The following is a 23,345-nucleotide window of genomic DNA, read 5'->3' as shown; positions in this document are numbered from 1 at the left end:
CAAGTCGAGCTGCTGTGATGTGATGAGCAGTTAACAACTGAATTACTCCTACCCTTACCAAGTTTTGAGAATGTGACAAAGCTTTAAGCTACTAAAAATATTAAACAAAGGCCCCGATTCAACCATTCTCGAGTTACAAAAGTCACAAAAACATCAAATTTATAAGGGGTTTGAATAATTTAGTTCTTAACTGTATCATACCAGGGCCCACCTACGCAATCATACGCAACTTTTTGTATGTTGTATAAAGGCTTGTACATGTATGTTACATATAAACAATCGCAGTACATGTATTCATAAAATGGTACCTATCAGAAATATTGATGCACCATTGTCATCTTCAATTGATACTCTTACCCTCAATCTCTCTCCTCATTTTTGTATTTCTTTCTTTCATTCTCTCTCTGTACTTCTCAATTGAAATTCTTATCTTGATCTCTCTCACTTCTCTTCTCTGCTGCTCTCATTTTTTTCTCTCTCTCTCCGTCTGTATCATTGACCAGTAAAATGTCCCCCCCCCCCCCCCCCCCCCCACCTTCTGCTCTCTCTCTCTCTCTTTGGTCTTTCATATATGCAATTTTCTTGTTCCACACTTCAATATCAACTCAATTCACAAGTGCGTGCGAGAACCAAACCTTTCATCTGAACCACAGACACTTGCTTAAAGACAGTCAATACTACTGGGCCAGAAGGGATTAGACCACCCAGCCAGGTCACCGACAGGTGGCTATCTCATTAACTCAGCTCTCAACATAAGAAAAAGAGGATCATAGGTGACCAACAGGCACCGATTGGGGAAGTTTCCTATATAGAGGGAGCAAGTAGCTACAAGTATGACAGTGGGGCTTTAATATAATGTAAAGATTTGAGCGATTTAAAAAGCAAAAGTGGGTATTAAATAGGCTTCTTGTAATTACATTGCAGCCAGATCATCTAGATTTGTCTGCTAGATATCTTTAATCTAATTATTTTTCCACCTGAGATGATTGAGACTAGACCATTTATCAATTTAACATTTTGTTGACCAACTGATGGCAGGATTTGGGAAACTTACAAATTCTCTTCCACAAATTCAAAATTAGAATGAAATCACAAAATCACATTTTCCAGGAACATCACCTTTTTATTCTATTTTACAACAATGACAAAGACGTAGCATTAAAAATAGGCAGAAAAGCCACTACAGTATACTTACAATATAGACATGAAATACAACGCTTAACAAATGATATAATGAAATGAAATTTGACCCAAAAGAAATTGATAAAAAAATCAGCACTTAATTGTGGCATTCCTTAAAATGTGGTTGATGCTTGTTTTGGAAATTTGAAGACAGCTTGCTTACTTTACTCAATCCCAATAATTGGCACTTAAAAAGATTCAATTAACTTTATCCAGGTTGTGTGTTGCTCATGCAAGAGAAAAGCTTTCTTATAAATTACCAACATTCAAAGCATTCACCTTATTTATAAAAAAACACTAGTACAATATTTGATAACAGGGAGTTAAACAAAAAGCACAATGCATACAAAGTGAGTCATTTCTCCAGATATCTGTTCAATTGTTTAGCACAGAACTCAGAATGGTTTTGTTTGATCAGTGCCAATTTCTATGTGCATGTGTGATCAGCCTTACATTTAACAAACTTGGGTTAAACTTTCCTGATAATAGACCATGATTAAAATTCCCCATGCACAGACCGATTCTAAATCACTCATTTACATCAAGAATAGATCAGTTTAACTTTGAGATAATGAAGCTACACAAACAAGAATATTTACAGCCTCAACATAAACCTCCTGATATCAAAAGAGTTCGTGAACTCACGCAACACTGGCCAGTTGACAAGTCCATGTGAGATTAAAAGTTAATTTCTATCCATTAAATCATGACAACGATCGTTTGTCTGGTGTGCGTCTGTATACATCTAAACCCTTGCTGAATCTAATAAGGCCTATCCCTTCTATCTCGCCTATCTCCGCCCATCCTATCTCCACCCATCTTAAACCCTCCTGGACCACCGGGTCCACCTGGTCCTCCGGGACCGCCACGCCCACCACGGAATCCACCACCTCGTCCTCCTCCAAAACCTCCACGACCACCACCGCGATCACCAAACCCTCCACGTCCACGATCACCTCCACGATCACCACCACGACCACGGAATCCACCTCCACGGCCTCCCCTCATGCCGCCACCCATGTCGGGACCACCTGTGCACAGAAAGACAAATCAATCACAGTTAATGCAAAAATCATCTTTATTCCATTTGCAACTGATCAGTTCCACTCTCACTCTGCAACTCTTATGTGCAGTTATATATACCTTTTGAATTCCAATCTTGCATCACAAAATGATCCCTATAACAAAAACCCCTCTACAAAGTTTGTCAATCTTGGTATCATTTTTCATGTGAAAACATTCTCCTAACTGCTGGTACCAGTGAATATGACTCCACATAACGGGAAGTAGGCTATTCCCTTTTATTGGGTCACCAAGTATTTACAAAATTTGCAATTTGAACTTACCATCACCTCCTTCCTTTGCTTCTGAGCATCTGTTACAGTTCTGTCTCCATCCAAAGTTCTTGTTACCACACGAGCTAAAATACAGAAAAAGAGATGAATTATTTTACCTTGCTGCTACAAAAAAATAATACACACTTCTTTGAATCAATAATATTTTAGTTTTTATATAGCGCTTAATACTAATGTCTCTAAGCGCTTTACAAATAAATATACTATTACCCCAGTCATTGGATTCAGTGCTTGCCCGCACACACTATGTGCACAATCTCCACTCCCTGGGGAGCATTCCAGACAGGCGTTACTTGACGTTCAAAAACTGTTTGACCAACAATGACGGTCGCATCCTACCGGGTACCCATTTAACACCTGGGTGGAGAGTAGCAAGTGCAGGTTGATATCTTGCCAAAGGATATCAGTGAAGATTGGAGTTGAAAGGAGTTTGTCTAAGAGCTAGAAGGCGAATTGGAATTGTTTATGTGATATTATATCACATATTTTTTTTGTCATGTTCCTATCACTGCAAATAATTTAAAAAATTTTAAAGAATCCTTTTGATGATCGTGAATTTTCTGAAACCGCACAAATTTTGCAGGAAGCCAGGAGGATGTAAACTAAAAGCACTTTGCTTACAGTTAAGTTACAACCTTCTCGCATTCCACAGACAACATTTAGATGCTATACTTACGAGCATTCCCAATCTCCTTCACGGAATGATCCACCACCTCCAGGTCCTCCGCGTCCACCTCCACGTCCACCACCACCTCGGCCACCCCTGTCCATGCCACGCCCTCCACGTCCACCTCTATCACCACCCCTATCGAAGCCCCTTCCACCACCTCCACGACCGCCGCGACCACCACCGAGTCGGTTGGCTGGACGCTGGGCTAGTTCTACCTTGATGGTAGCACCATTGAAGGGCTTGCCTGAAATACAGAGAAAATAGAGAAATAACATGAGCACCTTTAGTGTCACTACATGGTACACAGGGACCCATATCACAAAGCCTTTTTTCAATGACAAAAATCAGAGACAAATCTACTGATAACCAATCAGAAGCAAGGATTTCAGTAGCTTATAACAAAAACTGTCATTTGTCATTGATGACAAGTTTTGGGAAATGCCCTCCAGGTTTGCACAAGAAAACACATATTTAACATCTTTGTAGGTGTGATATATTGAAGAATGATGTTTGATAGAGGACGTACCAAAACTATTGCCAGGGTTGGAGTTTGACAATGTCCCAAGACAGATAACAATATGTAATTTCACATTTCCTTGGACTTGCAAAATACCAATGAGACCTTAGAATAGAGTTTAATAATAATCACATCCTGGGTTTATGTAGCGCTTCAAACATCTACTACCCTGGTCATTGGATGCAGGATTGTTCGCACACAATGTATGGACATTCTCCTCTCCCTAGGGAGCATTCCAGCCGAACGCCATTTTACAGATGCTCACAATGCTAAGCGAACTACAATGATTTTCATATCCTAACAGGAACTCATTCAAAACCCGAGCGGAGAGAAGCACTATAGATAAATGCCTTGTTCAAGGACATAAGCACTGTCCCGGGATCGAACACACGACATCCCCATCTCCAGACAAGTGTTTAAAGCCTGTCTGCACTAGTTTGGCCAGGGGGTATTAGGCCTCCCTGCATGGTCACTGACAGGTGGTCATCTCATCAAATCAGCTCACAATTATCAGAAAAAGAGGATCATGGGGGACCAATAGGCACCGATTAGGCATTATTTGCTATATATATAGGGGCTGCAAGTAGCTATAAGGAGTGCAGTGGGGCTTTAAACCACTTGAGCATTCCTCTACTCACCATTAAACCAATCAATAGCTGATGTAGCTGTATGAGGATCTTCATAGGTCACTGTAGCCTCTCCTGTAGGTTCATGTGTTTGCTTGTTCTTATAGATCCAGATCCTATCCTTGTTCGTCCTCTTATCAAGCTAATGAACCAATCAAAGAAAGAACAGGAATCAAAGCTGTTAGCAGTGATGCCAACCTCTTGACACAAAAAAAAACAGACTGATTATCCTAAAAAATCTGATTTTGGTGAGAAAAATCTTTTGTTGGGGTTGCGGGGGTTTACTTGTACATGTTTCTATGCGATTCCACTGTTTTTATGGAGGGGGGTTTGAAAGAAAAGATGAAAAATCGTATTTTAAGATTTTAAGATCGTATTTCACTCTTTATTATCGTACTAAATACGATTCAATTGTACTGGTTGGCATCTCTGTGTTAGATCATCACATTCATCATCACACGCTAGACAGGACCATCACAGTCTCTTAAATTTGTTCTCAATTTGCATATCTTTGTTTTTCAATACATCGTCTGTTCAATCTTGATTCGACAATACTATTAAACAAGCCAAAGAAATTATTAACTATAGTCCCTCAATGGGTTTTGTATTTGTCAACAGTAAAACCAATATCAGTTTATATAAAATGTGGGTCCAGAACTCAGAACTATCAAATCAAAGTATAAAGATAATTGAATGCGTTACCTTGACGATACCGATCTGTCCGAAGTGTTCCTTGATCTTGTCTTCATCGACACTGTTTGGCAGCATTCCGCTGATGAATATGGTATCGTGTTGTACTTCCATCTCTGCGCAAAAAGATCAAAGCAGAAAGATACTCCTACATTCTCCATTTTCACTGCCTCAACATATCATCTGCTGAAACCCAGAAGGCTGTAATATCTTTTGAAACTTTCATAAAGTAAGGCCCTTCTGCAATGGCCAATGTGGGCATAGACTTGCAACTAATTATTTCACACATATACAATCAACCTTTGAAAAGGTACCTTGATAGATACATAGGGATCAAAAATTTTAACTTTCAAACAACTATACATGTGCATTTTTACTATTTGGTGCGAGATTAACAAGTCAACGCAAAGCGTAGCATCCCCTCGCAGGGTACAAATGGCCTATATACATCAGAACAACTTTCTATTTATGCACGATTGTTATGGCCCCCAAAAAAGTTGAGATTTTACAATTCCCTTACCTCCACCTCCTTTGTTGTATCCATTGTCAGAGTCGCGGCCGAATCCACCGCCGCCTCCTCCTCCACCACCACCGCCATCACCTTTAAATAGAGCACAAAAATGAACCTTGCATTAATAACAGAGTAACATGTGATCAAAATATATTTGCTGCGTCACTTCACATTGAGTTCCTTGCACAGAACCTAGAAGACAGTAATACAAATCTATGGTTAGTAGTGTCTGTGATATGATACTTCATTTCCTACGTGTTTTGTTTTTTAAATATTTTTTTTCTATTTTTTAAAACCTTTCGACAGTGAGAGGGTATAGCAAGATATACACGCACCTCAAATCACGTCTGATAAACCGCTAGCAGTTTCTACCTTGCAAGTTCTACTTCAAATCATTATGATCTACCTTGCTTGGTAAAAAATGAATACTTGTTTAACTTTCATTCAGTACAGTACTTCCACCAAATGTTTTGCTATATCTTGTGCCGGGTACAAAAATCCCATCAATACAATTGAACCGTATCATTTAGTATACTCCATGCTTTGCATGCTGCTGCTGCGTTTTAGTTACTTTTGTACCAAGATTTTTTATTTTATTCTAACTTCACATATACGTTAAGTCCCGTACGTTCAAAACTGTGTTAGTAAAGTTACTGTAAAGCACAGTTTGTAGCTTAACAGATATAACATAAATGTCATGTTACAGCTGTAAAACCGAACTACACTGTATAACATGCTCAAACCCCATGTTTTACATTTTTATTTCATGACATGATATGCAAAAGCTTGTGTATATGTGTATGTATGAACATGCTGGGCACAACACTGTTACTAATCCATGAATAGATTTTTCATGACGAGTTTCTTTTTAACACAACCTTTTTAAAACATTCACATCCCCAACCATCGTCACTTGCATTTTCATGATACTCGTAGGCTGGACTTGGAGGGGTACTACCTCTTTCGATGTCAAAATTATCAAACTTTACTGTTTCCTAGCACCTTCCGCCGTTGACCTGATTTTTTTGCTTTAGAAGTATAAACCTTTTTTTCTTTAAATCAATGCTCTACAATTGCACAGCCGCGACATGTACATCACTAGATTTTCTAAAAATTCAAACAGAAATATCCTGGGGAGAGGGAGTTATGTGTTCATTAATGATATGAAATGTGCTTTGCTTCAACTCTTGAATTAACTTTTTGAAGACTATGTATCATCTTCTTACTGGACCAGACTGATTTATATTTCTTTAATTTCTCCTTCCAAGCTCATCCTTAATTTATGTGTTAATAACCTCTTTGTACCTTGCCACAATGAAGTTCTTAAAACGGGCAAAACTCGTCACACAAACCCAAATATTGTAGTACCGCGACTATGTGTTTGTTACAAACCATTTGGTACATCCCACCAACTCAACACAAACTGAGCAAGAAACCTCATGTTCAGCATAAATATGCAGTGGGGAAAAATGCCCACTTGACTTCCCATAGACTCTAATATTGAAGATCTCAACTCCTGTATGACTGCATGCCTTGGTAATTTCCTTTTACTGATAGGATTATATTTTTCAGAGACTAACTTTGCTGCAACTCAGTAAAACATTACCGCCATCAATGCTTTATTTGCTTGATAAATTACCATAAGGACACGCTAACTTGCATTGTTTACCAACTCCTGGACACACTTATTATCACATATTGGCATTTTTCTTTATATTAAAGTTCCTGTTTCATCCCATTTCGATGGTACTGATTTCTATCGCGCACTGTCACAGTGACAACTACACAACCAAGTATGCAAGTTTGCAGTACAACTCATTTTACTACCGACACTGCGCTCAGTGCGCTGTATGCTTTGTTGGTGAACACCATGTAAAACTTTAAGAGTATGTTTGTATATGAACCATTAGTCGAAGTATGAACGTTTATGAGCAGTGTCTGCTTCTCCTCGATTCCCAACTGCTGCAAAAGAATAACATTTCATAGGTACATATTCATAAATAAGAACATTCACATAACCACAACCTAATCCCCCACATCCATGATATATTGATCCTTTTTTGTGAAAAATAACTCTTCAAGTTGTTTCATCAGTCTTTGAATTTGACCTTGGAATACAAGTTACTACCCAACTAGCTCTTAGCTAGTGTATCGTTTTCGAGATTAAACACAACATTCCACAGGATACTCCAAGTTAAATAAAAGAAGGGGAAGGGCAGATGCCATCAACTCTTTAAACACAATATATTATTTTTCTTTTACACGTAAGTTCAGAAGTACATTCAAAGATTGAAAACCAATCCTGTAAATAACCCACCTTAAAGAAAAGTTTGAAAGTTGAGCCCCTGAATGAATTTACCCATCCAAACAGAAAATGCTTTTACGTTTAGAGCCCTTTCAAATAATGCCACTAAGGGGGTTTTATCCATCTATTTTTTCAATAAGAATAAAAACTAAATAAATTTAGAACACATTGATGATCGACACACCAGAGATGGGTGACCTAAACTTACCACCGTACTTATTGAATCCACCCCTTCCGCCACCACGATCACTGGTTGTATAGATAGATAGAGGACAAATAAAAGGGCAAGTTGATTTGAGAACGAGCAAGCCAAGAGCTTAGGAGAGAGGGAGGGGGCATTGCAGCCTTCCCTGATCTCACTTTAAGCCTCTTTACAATCTTCATTATCTTCTTGTGGATACCGGCTAGTCAGAAGGTAGATCCACTGTTCAGGACTAATCAGGCAATATTCAGGACTAATCAGGCAATATTCATATACACATGTACATTTTACACGACTATAACTAGTAGTCCAGAGAGGTTTATTCTTCCTAACACATGCCCTGCTTAATCCGTAAAGCAAACTGTTTTTCTTCTTCTCTTCTAGGATCTTAAATACACCCAAGGCACACATTCAATTGGCTTTGAATGCAAGCGTTAATGTCCGACAAATAAATGACCTCTTCTTTGGAAATAATGGTTCTCAAAAATAAACCTCTCTTCACAAATTCACCAAAAACATGAATTATGACAACATGCACCTGAAAAAACATGTTTCTAATTGCAATTGCAATTTCAATTTTTCTTACCACACTACGCAATAAAAATTAAATAGTATGAAAAAAAGAAATAAAATAAGATTTTTAAACGGAAAACTATTCTGCATTCCTTATTGTCATTCTTATATAATGTATGTATAATCAGAGTACTTATCAAGACTACTTTTGTAAGTGATAAAAACAGCATCATTCTGCTCCATGTTTATATGTGCAATGCTATTACTACCTAAAATATACACTTTGGTGTATTTTTAAAAATGCACATTTTCAAAAAATGTTACACAATTCATCAACAAAACCCTTACTTAATTTTACATTGACATCACCATATACACGGTTCAATATTCTGAGGAAAAACTACACCACTTAATTATGTTCTCTACCACTTCAATAAAATGTTTTAACAACATTCTGTAAATTCAAAAATTATTATTTCTTTTTCAAATAAAAAAAAATACAATAAAATTACAACACTCCATTCACTCACTATCAAATATAATGGCTAGTATCTATACACATTTTTTTTGTTTTCACTGCTGTGGACAAAACCAAACAGATGGAATAATTCTATGAAATTGCAACACTTTGAGCAACTTGTAATACACTAAACATATTTAGAAATATATTCTTATTATCCTAGAACTGATCAAAACCCAATTCCCTCAATGTCTGTTCTGAACTGAACAGCTCTTCATCCCTTAACGGTGTCACCTAACAGACTTTTGCTTAGCACAAGTGCTGTATTGACATACTATTTAACCTACAGAAACCCTTCATCAAAATACAACCAACTTCCTAGTGTTTTATGTCAGCAAAGATATGCAGCAACTGTGTAACACTTGGAACACAAAACTACTTGTTAAAATCGTGAAGTAAAAATATGACTGATTATATAAAAATATATTACATATTACAGGGCTTCAAGAATAACCATTAACCATGCAGCATGACTTCAGCCTAATCTCATATACAAAAAGAAACTATCTACATCTTCATCCTGGTGTATTTTTGGTAAAAGAAGGTGCCATATTTGCAACATCACAAATACATTTGATAAGGGAAGGGGGTAACATATCTCTCACACTCACATAATGACACATATTCAAATTTGATTCTATCCATATAAATGAATGGATTAAAGAAATACAAACTATGTTTAGAAAAGTATTTATTAAATACATTGACGGTGTGTGAACAGGAAGAAAGAAGTACCGTTTACCACTTATTTTTTCACACTATATAACCATATCTTTTCTTAGTAGAACCAGCCAGTTCAACACTTCTTACAATCAACCCTGAATCATTTCAACTCCTGTAAAGAGCTTCTTTTTTTCTCCATTTCTTAGAATACCTCTGGTAGATGGGTCAGTATACCATAGAATGTAGACACAAGCATAGATGTAGTTTTATTTCTTTCAACATGCTGTTTAGGCACTTCCAAACTTAAAGGAAGACGGTCCTCAGTTTTCATGGGCATACATACATGAAACACTGAAGGTTAATCCTGGTGAATCATGACAACAGCTGTTATTGTTAACACCCAAACTGCGTTGAATTCCCCATGAGAGTTTTCATGGACATACATGAAACACTGAAGGTTAATCCTGGTCAGTGACAGCAGCTGTTATTGTAAACACCCAAACTGCGTTGAATTCCCCCATGAGAGCCCACTCCTAAGCGTCTTTAAAAAAGAAAAGTCTGAAAGAGTGAAGATGTATCATGTAAAGTCATTCATGACAACTATCACTACTTAATCATATTTGCAACTCTCGCTCAGTCCATACAACTACTTTGAAGTTTTGTTTTTTTCGCAAAGAAAAACATGAGTCAACCGATAGATGAGTGGTCAAGTTATCATTGAAGCTGTCACATGTACTGAATAGAAACTATATGAAGGTCCTGTCATGTAATGCCTTTACCTCAGATGATTTTTGTTAAAGTCCTCATAAGCAACCACCAAAGTACCCAAAGGATGTCATACCCGAGTGTGTAGGTGACAGAGGATGAATGTCGTACATTACAAAAGGGGGAAACAGATTTCATTTGATATCAAACCAGATACCTTTCTTTCCTTAACACCATGATGACATGCTTCTTCAATGAATGCATTGATAAGAGAGGGCGTTTTTGTTTTTTTATAAATATGTATAAAGTGTAATTGCAGCTCTTTATCGTACAGGAAAAAGACAAGGAACGAAGTGGAAAGAGAAGAGATTGAGAGAGATAGAGAGATGACATGACCTGGAATAGGAAGTTTAAAAAAAAGAAAAAGGTTGATTTTGTGTGGTCTTATTGATAATAGAGTGCTGTACATCAATGTAGTTTATTCTTTCAATGTCATAGTAGCAGTCCTATCACATCTGTTTCCATCTTCAGCCGACTTGAAGTAGGGTGATTCAATTCATCAAATCCACAAGAGAAGAAAACAACAATAAGACTCATGCAAACACACCTGGAATCTTGCTTTCTGGACCACCTGTGACATAACAAATTACTGTGGACCCCTGGCACAGAAATTAACAAGTTTTTGGATTTCCTGCTGCTCAATGGTGCTCAGCTCATGATATCACATGGTACAAGTTCAAGTGAGTGCTTCTTGCAGTAATCAAGAAATCTAATCTCCATCTACTAATAACCTCACAGAGAGAAGATTTTTTAGCTTCCATACATGAATGTGAGTGAGATTCACACACTATGAACTAGATGACGGACAAAGAAAGCGGACAAAATATACAGTTCCTCAGGTAGATAAAGAAACATCCCTTCACTGCTATTATGTAAAAATGTATAGAATAGGTGAATATGTATGTGATACCTGTTCTACACATTTTTACATAATAGCAGTGAAGGGATGTTCCTTTGTCTACCTGAGGAACTGTTTATTTTGTACGCTTTCTTTGTCCGTCAGGTTCATAGTGACATGAATTTTATTGTCTATTGTACGACCAGTTCTGCTCTAAGTATGAGGAATATATCTCTGCCCACATGTCAACTAGAATTGTAGAAGTGATTAAACACCAGTCAAATACACACCTCAATACCTCATAACCAAAACACATCTACTACTGACCCATTACCAATGGAGTTCTATGTATACCTTTTTACACTACCAATACATGTACATATGGTTCCAAAATGACCAGTTTCTTCCTTCTCGATTTTAAACCCATGTGCATTTATTTGTACACTCAAAATTCCATAACTACATCATATATTGTATTCATGTCTTGTCTGAATAACCGAAACTCAGGAAAACGTTTACTATTTGTCTGAAACTTGGCTGGTTCTTTACAAAACATATAAAAATATGAAATAAGCAAATAAATTGTTTTACTTGTAACAGTTTATATATTCTTACAACTACTACATATTTTCATACTTTGGATGATATCTGAAACGAGAAACCATGGCATGTAATGTTGTTAGAGAAACGGATCAAAATGTACTGTTCATTATGAAAATAAAATACACCATTGCCACCAAATAAATATATAGACCAAGTCCTGAACCAGAACTGATGAAAATAGGGGTGTATTACTCTTAGCTTTAGATCTACATCGGCTTTGGTTCAACAAACACTACACCCAGATTTATAAAAATATAATGGCTCCGTGTGGAGGCACAAAAAGTGATGTACCTAAAAAAACACCCAAGCCTTTGCACATCGTAATATGTACCATAAATTATTACTTTACTGCCAGTGCAATATGAGCCTTTCATTATTCAAGACACCACAGGCTACAACTTGCGACAAAAATTTACTTCTAGAAAACTAATAACCTGTCGCAACCTTTTTACTTCTTAAAACTTATTTTCTGTACAACTTTTTTATCACAGCTTTACGAATCACTCAATGTATAAGTTCCTATGTTGTTTCATGACAAGGCAATGAAAATCATATGTAGCACACTACATCAGAAAAAAATAATAAAGATATGAATAAATGAATAAATTAAGATATAGATGTAAAATATATTACTACCAAAGATTTGTGTATATGTCCTTTTACTTCTCATCAAGAGCCACTGTATGTTTTAATAGGAACCATTAAAACATGTGCATTCCATGAATATCTGTCTATACTTGTAACTCACCCGAATCCTCCATCACGACCCCCTCCTCCTCCTCCACCTCCTCGTCCTCCCCCGAAACCACTGCCCCCACGGCCTCCATCATCACGACCTCCTCGGTTGTATCCTCCTCCTCCTCCACCGCCACTTGGTCCACCTACAATGGTATCAACATATCCAATGGTCAAACATGTTTATCCACTGGTCAAAAATTGTTCATACATGCGGAAACAGGACTAAAAATGGATTATCAATTTATTAGAAATTACTTGAAACACTGACATTACTAAGTTGGAATGTTACTACTGTGTTTAAAGTGAAGGGAAGGGTGATGTTATCAATGATAGTATGTAAGTAGCTATAAACATGAACAACTTAATAAAATAATCTAACTTGAAGTGTACCATAATACTCATACAGTTCCTTTTATCGGGTTGATGTACTGTACCTAACCCTGCAGATATCTTACTCTATAATGACTCTGACTTTGACGCATTACTCCGTAGTTGTGACTTACCCTGGGGAGGGGGTCTGTATCCTCCCCCACCTCCCTGTGGCCCAGGCCCTCCAGGTCGCTGGTTGTACCCTATAAAAACACCAAGAATTAACCACAAGCTCTTATCAGGGTTCACGTTACCTCTCTACTTATCTTTCTAATTCTACATGTACAAACATAGACAATTGACCATGCATACACCTGGCATTCAGCAGAATTCTTTCCATACACCCTCTTAATTTGAACACGCCAAGGCAGAACTTTTAAAGAATAAGTTACAACACCTGCTTGTTACATATCATCTTGATCTTTGTCTAATACCGGTGTGATATTAAGCACACTACTTGCATACATGTTCATTACCTTACTTAGTTTCCTTTGTATCTGTTAAGTACATCAACACTAGCTTTCTACTTTTATCTTTAACTTGAAAATTCAACTGAAAAATGGGACCACAATGCTGTTTAGTAGTACATCTATAGGCCGGAAAGCCTCTATATCTTATTACCACTCAAGCCTGCACTTCAGCAGTGTACTTTGGAGTCTACTTAGTCTTAGATACACACAAGACAGCCTACACATGCTCATTTATAGGATACAGTACAGTATATGTCTAAGGATGATTTTCAAACTCACCTCCACCTTGCTGATATCCACCTCCTTGTCCACTGCCTTGTTGATAGCCACCACCTCCACCACCACCACCACCTGCAAAACAAATATCATTCAGATTGATAAACTCATATGGCAAGTCTTCTTATCAAGTGCTTACTTTTACTCAAGTGGTAGACATTTAGGCCCAAATTCACAGAGGAGGGTGTCGGCAAACCTAGGTTTGTGTGCGTCATATGACGCGTTTCAGACCAAGGTTTGTCTGAACCTTGATCTGAAACGCATCGAAACGAGTCATATGACGCACATAAACCTAGGTTTGTCGACAAACCTCCTTTGTGAATTTGGGCCTTGCTAGGTGAGCAATGGTGGGAAAATTTCCTTTCATGACTCTGAGCTTCATTTTGACTGGAGTAGCACAAAGTTACTAGGTGTGTGAAGGTTCATCATCATTTCTCTTGTAACACTCTTTCCACTTCTACGGAGTGAGTTTTGGAGGAAAGCGAGGAATCCAAGTCAAGGCAATCAGTTAACAGACTTAAACTAATTCAGTCAAGTCCTTTAGAATATGATAAAGATACATGCAATTATTTTTTATTCAACTGATGACACACACATGTGACTCATCTCATTTATGTCATTTCATAGAAAGGACATTTGTACGATCAACAGATGACGTGTTGACATGTCACAAGTGCTCTTCGACTTATGCGTTGATCATGATGATCATCGTCATAGGATGGATACTCTGTTGTCCAATGGAATCTGCAAATATGAACATGTCTAACGTTATCCAAAGCATAGAATGTGTGACGATTAACAAGATCCACTGAAGGAGTGGATGGATGGTAGCAGAAGGGACGTGTGAACAAACCTGACTGCTGGCTTTGTGGTTGACTGTAGCCTCCAGAGCTCGGGTGCTGGTAGCCTCCTGGAAAGGAGAACATTGATAGAGATAGATTAAATAGTGTGCAGGCATGGGCTTTGTAGCTGCTCCTCACAGCTTCAGGTTATCAAGTAAAATATATGAAAGAATGGTTAGAACAGGCAGTTAGACGTTGGTATAGAAACATCTGTTGATAGTTTCATCTGAAGAACGAAGCTCAGGATAAGGATATATATATGGGCCAATTTAAATTCTTGCAATATGAAGCTTGACATTTTTTATCCAGAAGCTTTTGTTACCAGCTTGACAGTTGAAGAAACACAATCTCTGATCTAGCACATTCATTAATTTAACAGTCAGCAAATAGTACATGTAGGGGAATGCTCCGAACAAACTAGTGCAAATTAGTAATCACATAATTTCATCTTGAACCTGGAAGCACACTTCAATTTTTATCTGGTAAGAAATGATAGCATGTTTAGAGGTTTACAAGAAGATATCATCGTCATGACTGAAAGCAAACAAGCAGATACTTTAATGGCTTTATGCAGTGGAAAATCTCCAAAAAGCAACTGCTCTGTTTCCCTAGTAGACTGGGCGAGAAAACCCATAAGCAATTGAAAATGTGCAGATTATGTCAAGTTGAAGTGCGTTAAAAAATGTGAATTTCCTCACATATATCTACAGATGCACAATCTCTGGGCTTGAGGTTGCCATTGCAGTTCTCACGACTGCTCTAGAGGCTAAGACTCACTACAGGGAAAACGGCACATGAAAAAAGGGGGAAAAAGCTAGATTCTCTAGATGGGTCCTCAGCATCTAAAGGGGATTCTACAAGGCTATATGTTAGTCAAATAAAATTGAAAAGTTAGAGAAAGAAGCAGGTCAACCATCTACGCATAACCGTGAAGAAACGAGGTTGATAAATAAGATTTCTGGGAAGCAAGACACTGTCATAATTAATTGGCAATACATGAAATGAAGACTGGTATACCATCAATATAATGCTTTGGAGAGAGAAACCCTTCAGCAATCAGAAGTGCGCTCGTTTTGACAGCCAAGGGAAGTAAATTCATCTACCCTTGAGAGAAGCTAGTTCCTAACATCATAAACACAGAACTGTTAACAGAATAGAAATTGTGGCTCTTTGCAAGTCATCAGTCTCACTTCACTGACATCCAATTAAAACATGGCGTTTCTTTTTTAAGCATGTTTCAGTAAGATGTCTACAGCCTTCAGCTTATGACAGAGTCTTGCACCAGGCCCTTGGAATGGAGGCTACAGCACGGCCACTATTCTCACCTTGTCGCTGGTCTTGGCCATACTGTCCACCCCCACCACTCTGGTATCCCCCGCCGCTACTTGGTGGTTGTCCACCTTGTGAGTAACCCCCACCACCACTACCACCACCACCACCAGCGGACTGACCTTGGTTGTAGCCTCCTGGTTGACTCTGCTGCGGCGGCGGCTGCTGCTGGTAGCCCTGGGATTGCTGCGGCTGGGCAGGGGGTTGGCTGTAGTTTGACGGGGCGGCTGCAGCTGGCTGGCTGTATGATGGCTGAGCTGCAGGAGGCTGGGCGTACCCTGTGCTGGGCGTGCTAGCAGCGGCCTGCTGGCTGAAACCTGAAGATAATATATATAAACAGTTCAAGATATGTTTGTGTTGCCAACAATAGAAACAGGGCAATAGCCAGATTGTGTTTCGCCTACCTTTGACCAAAGGACATGAATGTCACCAAAGAGCAATCCTGGCCAAAGTCTGGATGTACTTGGAACAATATAAACAAACTTACAGTGATAAGAGAGTATGTGGGTAAAACCTTCATATTTAACCTTCAACTATCTGACCTCAGTTCAATCATAATTGATTTTGAGCCAAGGCATATATGCTCTCGGGACTCTTCTCAGTTATAAGGCCTTCATTAGAGTATCTTCACATAACGTGAAAGATGAATTGGTGAAATGGTATTGTACATGCACTTCGTCATGTCATCCACAAATATCTAGACGACAAGATAGCGGTACATGACATTGATTTACGCAGCGGGAACGCCAGATTAGTCAGTGACATACTTATCTGGAGCAGGCTGTTAGCCTGATCTGCGAAATATTGTGGAGGCCTAATCTTGTAAAAGAGAATCTTAATGTAGCTAAATACTTCCAAGGCAAAAGATACAACTACAGATCAAAAAGTGTCTCCGTCTCTCTATTCCATGTAACTTCCCAAGGAAATATGGTTGTTATATATCATCAGTTTGAAGCCCTGAATGCCTTGGCACCTGAGCGACAGTTTGACAGAAAATTATCACGTTTTCCAGGGCCATTTTACATCGCTAAACTGGGCCTAGTGACATCAATCCATTTACAACCTGTTTTTTTTTTTGGTTTTAACTTTTAAAAACATTTATGAGAGTTTTGATTTCTTTTCCTGTATTTTGCTTTTTTGCGACGGATCTATTTTTTCCTTCAAACTTCTTTTGGAGCTTTCCAGATTCCAGGACTAAATTAGGCTTCAGTCCCAAATTTGACTCTTTCAATTGCAGACTATATACTAACCAGCTGAATATGCTTGTGGTTGCTGCTGTGCGGCTGGTTGACTGTACGTGCTAGTTGAGTAAGACTGCTGACCTTGTGGCTGACTCTGTTGTTGAGAGTAGTCATAGCCAGCAGTAGAGGCCTGGGGTGCTGCGGCTACGGCTGCTGCAGGAGCAGGAGCGGCTGCGGTTTGACCATATCCAGGCTGTAAATAACACAACAGGTGAATAACAGAACAGGTGAATAACAGAACAGGTGAATAACATAACAGGTGAATAACATAACAGGTGAAGAGTGATAGGGATTGGACATATCAACATTTATCGATAACAGATTATTTTATAAAACTTAATTTTACTTCCTTACTCTGTTCCCTCAGAAGCCACGATGGAATCAGGAGTCATACGGTAATTCCAGCTATTTGTAAGGCATTTCATCATCAGGATTATTCAAATGCAAATTTCTTATCAAAGGTACTTTTAAAACAATATACAATTATTCATGCCTTAGTTCCTTTACAAATCCAATCCTAAAACTTGCAACACATATTTCCAGTTTGGATATGGTAGCCCGAATGCCAAAAACAAATATGAATAGCCAAATAAATTAATATCTGTAGACCACAATAATATTTTACCACTACAATAAACAAAACTTTATTTTCCCCTGCTTTTCTAATTCACAAGCAGCCACTTTCAATTCTGATTTTTTTTTTTTTTTTTTTAAAGATCCTAAACTGTAGAGGTTGCTTACCGTTCCATACTGAGCTGCTGGTTGTTGGTAACCAGTGCTAGCTACAGGTTGAGCTGCAGGCTGTTGATATCCAGCAGTGCCTCCATACCCATACCTTCAAAAACAACAAATACAAGCTCCAACCTAAGCATTTCATCATGACAAAATAATGGAGGATTAAAGCAATCAGAAAGCATAAAAAATTACATAAAAACCATCAAAACAATGGTGTGAAAAAACAAAAACAACTTTACCACTGCCCAAGGTTCTCAGGCTTAGCATACAAATTGTTCACTACACATATCAACATTTATCAAAGGATCAATAACGGATGATTTTATAAAACTGAATTTTATTTCTTAACTCTGTTCCCTCAGAAGCCACGATGGAATCAGGAGTCATACGGTAATTCCAGCTATTTGTAAGGCATCTCATCATCAGGATTATTCAAATTAGGCCTAATTCAAATGCAAATTTCTTATCAAAGATACTTTAAAACAATATACGTTTGTACATGCCTTATTACTTATAACCTTTACAAATCCAATTCTAAAACTTGCAGCACATATTTCAAATTTGAGTACAGTAGCCCAAATGCCAAAAACAAATTTTAATAGCTAGATAAAGCAATATCTTCTACCCCATTCGTCTATCAATCAATTAAATAAATATGACTACTTACGACTGTTGGGTGGCGCCATAACCAGCGTATTCTGTAAAGAGAAAAAGGAAAAAAAAAATTCTGAGAATATAGAGAAGCTCAACTTCCTAAACATACAGTAAATAGTTTCAATTTACACAGGCAAAAAAAAAAGAACTGGGTTAAGCAGATGGGTCAATGCAAATATTCTGTTTTTAAGTAATTTTCAAAAGGGCTTCTGAATTATTGGTTGTGAAAAGTGATTTGATTTCAGTCTTTTTAAACTCTTTCCTCAGGAGCCATGGTAGAATCAGAAGTCATACGGTAATTCCAGCTATTGTAAGGCATCTCATCATCGGGATTACTTAAATCATTTTGAATGAAAATTTGCTACTGAAGGTAGTACTAAAACATTACACATGTACATGTCTTCTTTCCTTTCAAAGCCCAAATCTAAAACTCGTAACACATAATTCCACTTTGGTTATGGTAGCCCAAATGACCCATAACATTTTTTGATAATCAGATAAAGTATTCCCATAATCCTACAGTGTTCCAAACTGAGCTTTTCAATTCACAAATACCAGCATGTCTTTTGTGTCAACAGTTGCTGCAGTGAAATTATGTTTCGTTCCACCGACAAGTGCCATACCTCACACTACCAAGATTATTTGGGCTTTCTATATATATTCTATGGAAGTTTGGAACTACAATATTTTATCTAGAATCTGTAACTTTTTCTTTTATAGTCTATCACTCCTGTACATGTACAGTATATTGGGATATTTGTTTTGTTTGTTGTTGTCATTTTACAAAGTCAAAGGGCAATGATAGGGCATCTTTCTAGATCGAAATGAAACATGGCGAAATTGAGCTCATATGTCATTATAAAATTTAATGTAGACTAATTGCCATTTGTTTCAAAACGCCTGTAATTTGTTACCATCATCGTTTACCAAACAAAACAAAGTATGAGTCTGACTCTAACTCAATGAGAAATGTTGTCTTTAAAATAACTTTGAACTCTTAAACTCCTATATTGAGCTCACGCATTCAGCATGGATGGTTGGAAACTATTAGAAATAAAAGTATCATGACAATTTGCAGTACAGACCATCAATCAGATTATCAGACTGTACAATTTAATGTGATAACTATTAACATCAATCACCATGACCTCCAGTTTAAATTCCACTAGACCTAGGAATCTTTTGGAGGAACAACCAAGTACCACAGCATAAGGCAGGATTTATAACAAAATATGCTAAGTGCCCCGCCTGCTTCCTTTAGGCCGATGAAAGTTGATCTCATGGTTCTCGTCAGCGCCCGCATCAAATTTTGCTCGCGCACCAAAAAAGTTCAACACTCATCGCTGACGAAATTCCCGCGTCAAAAAGTCCAGATATGAAATTACCGCCTCAAAAAATCAACAATATTTTCGATTGGCTGCCGCGCGTGGCCCATGTGACACGCGTCCATGGCGATTCTGCCAAGTCGATCGCTGATTGGTCTAAAGTATGCCGCCCGCTACTTTAGCTGCCTATCGCGTAGGCCAGGAATAGTCTGCGGCTAGACAGGGGGCGAATGTTTTGCCTCACGGCGTACTCCAGCTTCCCGCTACCGTACCGGGTGGGAGCTAACGCGTATTAAACTGTTCAGTGCATTGTGTACGTTGCCCAATATACTAGCTCAGGACAGCAATTCATCTGTACTATTTATCAATCGCTTTTGGCCGCACTGTCAGTCAAAATGATTCTTTCACTTTGTGTGACTCAGGGCAGCAGACTGCTTGTCAATTGGAAGATAGTTTGTGTAGATAGTTTTGATGAAACCTTGACATTTGAAAGGTTTTTTGAGTCTGTGAAAAGAGGGGATGTGCTCGGCGTGCCTCCATGCATTGAGTGGCCACACGGGCCAGGCCACGATGTACATCAGCAGCAGCCCTGTGAAAAGTTTGACCCCGCGGTTGACATCAAACTTGCAAAGGTGTACATGGGTATTAAGAGCGTTACATGTATAATGTACAAGACTCGATACCCTCGACAAGTTCTATTGGTTTGTATATGAAAGATGAATTTGGATCAAAATCCCTCATTCAAATTCCAAATATGCCCGCGAGAACATGAAATCAAAGTCAGATGAAAGATGAAAGTTGATCTAAATCCCTCATCAAAATCTCAACAATGCCTGACGAGAACCATGAGATCAACTTTCATCGGCCTTAAGGGGGCCACGTAGCACCTGCTTTTTTTCTCCATGTTTTTAATGAAAAACTCCAAAAACTTGATGTTTTTCAGAAAAAATATTAAATTAAGGTCTATAAAAGGTGGCGGCCATTTATTAAAAATAGGCGTGCCGGACGTCTTGAAAAATGCGCTGAGCGGCCATTAAGGGAAGCCATGAAGCCGAAATTAATGTTCTCACCAGATGCACCCTACTTCTTCGTACTCTCCAGTTTACATGTCTTCTTCTGCACAATGTCTGGCTTCTTTTACTTGCACGCATCACGCACTCACACACTACCACTATTACTCCACCCTGGACAGCTGTCAACGTAGCTTTTTGGGTGCAACAAATTCAAGATTCAAGATCCTTTTTCTCTGACCAGAATTCAGCAAGGGCAAGGCCAAATTTTCTTTGTTCAAAAACGACAAATCATCATCATCATCACTTAACAATGGCACTAGGGTCTAGTTGCAGTCATACATTTCAAATATGTTTCAGAAATGCTTATACGAACACTGATAAATACACATAATACATAAATCAAGTCACCAAAATCTAAATTCACGCACAATCACAATCACAATCACATTGCATGCACACATGGTCATAGCACACTCGCAACACACACTAAGTCAATGGCAATCGCATGTGGCACGCCAAAGCACACAATAAAAAACTTTCGGGTTAGAAGAATTTTCGGTATCCATATTACGGATTATGAGAAATCAGATGTACATGGAAAGAATTGCAAAAGAATCTTAAGATCTTTACCGATTCATCTATCATGCAAAATAGAGAGGAAAGATTGTAAATAGTTAAATTTTCTTACGTGAATCTGCCGACATGATGATCTGTTCTGATATCTATGGACAGGCGAGGTCGGAGGACGCTATTTTGCATAAATAATTGACACGTGATACGACGTCATAATCGGCGCCAATAATTAGAGATGGCGCTAGACCACAAATAGACCACAATCGAGCTAAGTCGAGTAGAAACTTTTATGAAAGACGGGGGCTGGGTATATTTAGCTGATGCTTTTCATTATTGGTGGAAACCTAATGGAGGGGGGCGACTTGTCACTTGAACAGACAAGGCATGACATACAGTTCCCGTACGACTTGGGTCTATTATCACGCTAAACCAATCATCTTTTTTGTCACTAAACATTAACAGCCAAAATGTGCTAACCCTTCAATAGACAATATTGAGTCGAGACAATCAATAAAACTAAATGTCAACTATTTTTCAACTGCTGGTAAAATTAAGTTGAGACGCAGTGGGTGTGTCATTAAGTTGATCTTTGACGAATCGTAGAACCAGAAGGTAATTAAGGGTCTTTGGTAGTATCCTCTAATGAATGAATTTAATACCTGCATGTTGAACCTTTAATTCATTTTTGCTAAATCAAGTAAATACTTATAGTTTCTCTATTCCTCTTTCTACACTTTTTTTTAAAACCCGCTTTGAATTGATTTTGATTTTTCTTGTGGGGGGCTTGGGTATATATATTATGTTTATGAAATTAGAATAAACATGTATCTGAGGACATTGTGACAGCTAGGTATATATACCCCTGAAGTGCGTGTGAAATTAAATTCAATCGATTAAAATTTGTAATCAAATTGACATTTTCATGTAAATATCTAATACAAAGAACCCCCCCCCCCCCCCTTGCCCCTTTTGCTCCTTTTGACAAATCCGGACGAATTAGCAATAACTTTTACTTTGCATTTTTAAGGTTGTCAGATAATAAAAAGCGCAGTCATATTCAGAAGAACCAGAAAATAATAGCCTGCATGCAGATCGAAGCTGGTCATTTCCCCGGCCCCCCCCCCCCCCCCACTCAGGTTTCAAAATGACCGCATGCGTGTTGCCAAAATGTCCTTTTCGTAACAAAAGAAAAAGGTCGAGCCGTATTGACTTTACACACATGCTGAAAAGGGGGGGGGTGCGGAAAAAGGCTCGTATACAAAAGAAAAAGGTCGAGCCGTATTGACTTTACACACCGGACTTTTGCTGAAAAGGGGGGGTCGGTTGGAACACGCATATGCGTACCCTAAATAACACTGAGTGGGGGGGCCGGGGTCATTTCGCATTTTGCATTCTAGCGACATTTTCGGAAAGTCATGTTTATCCGTTGTTGATATTATTCTTTCGGGTATTTTTTGTTTTTTTCATTCATTTTTCAAAAATTCTGGGGGTGGAGGGCTTTACCCCGCCCCCACCGGATCTCCAACCCCGATGAGTTGGAAGGAGCGGGGGAAGGTACAGACGTCTTCTGTAAATGAGGGCCTACCATGCACCATGATTATTAATGGCTCTGCATGGGCAGGGGCGGCGATCCCGGGAGGGACGGGGAGGACGTCCCATCAGGCCCCTCATTTTTTCTTCCCCCCCCCCCCCCCCTCCGCAAAATTTGAAAAAGTGCAAAAAGAAAATGTATAGCAAATAACTGAAGACCGCAACACACTTTTAGGCTCTACGCTTCCTCACAAATATTTCCTTCGAAATGCACAAGTAAATTTTGTAGA

At 38.4% G+C, this 23,345-nt stretch overlaps 1 protein-coding gene across 13 annotated transcripts; it reads right to left on the bottom strand.

The window, feature by feature from the left end:
- Positions 1–1,097: 1,097 nt before the first annotated feature.
- Positions 1,098–21,763, bottom strand: LOC105436972 (RNA-binding protein cabeza-like). Of its 13 annotated transcripts, none has more exons than XM_030972108.1 (16): positions 21,641–21,763; positions 18,628–18,658; positions 17,967–18,060; positions 17,235–17,418; positions 16,107–16,301; positions 14,667–14,723; positions 13,817–13,888; positions 13,202–13,270; positions 12,709–12,841; positions 8,065–8,105; positions 5,561–5,641; positions 5,053–5,156; positions 4,363–4,492; positions 3,214–3,451; positions 2,529–2,602; positions 1,098–2,213 (listed from the first exon to the last, which is right to left on the bottom strand). In XM_030972108.1, exons 1-16 carry the CDS (start codon positions 21,654–21,656, stop codon positions 1,945–1,947), a joined length of 1,788 nt encoding a protein of 595 aa, XP_030827968.1. In that variant the 5' UTR covers positions 21,657–21,763; the 3' UTR covers positions 1,098–1,944. The 13 variants fall into 13 exon arrangements, with proteins under 13 accessions (XP_030827968.1, XP_030827974.1, XP_030827984.1 ...); XM_030972114.1 differs by having other exon boundaries at positions 13,817–13,885; XM_030972124.1 differs by lacking the exon at positions 13,202–13,270.
- Between the last annotated feature and the right edge of the window lie 1,582 nt (positions 21,764–23,345).

This window comes from Strongylocentrotus purpuratus, unplaced genomic scaffold, assembly GCF_000002235.5.
Source record: "Strongylocentrotus purpuratus isolate Spur 01 unplaced genomic scaffold, Spur_5.0 spur5_contig_862, whole genome shotgun sequence".
Classification (NCBI taxonomy): Eukaryota; Metazoa; Echinodermata; class Echinoidea; order Camarodonta; family Strongylocentrotidae; genus Strongylocentrotus; species Strongylocentrotus purpuratus.
Note: the sequence above shows the minus strand (reverse complement) of the source record. Positions and strands in the feature narration are given on the sequence as shown.

Coding starts and splice junctions, on each gene's coding strand:
- LOC105436972 (XM_030972108.1), bottom strand. Junction 18,061..18,627: donor TATGGCGCCACCCAACAGTC/GTAAGTAGTCAT, acceptor TTGTTTTTGAAG/GTATGGGTATGGAGGCACTG. Junction 14,724..16,106: donor ACCAGGAGGCTACAACCAAG/GTCAGTCCGCTG, acceptor TCTCCTTTCCAG/GAGGCTACCAGCACCCGAGC.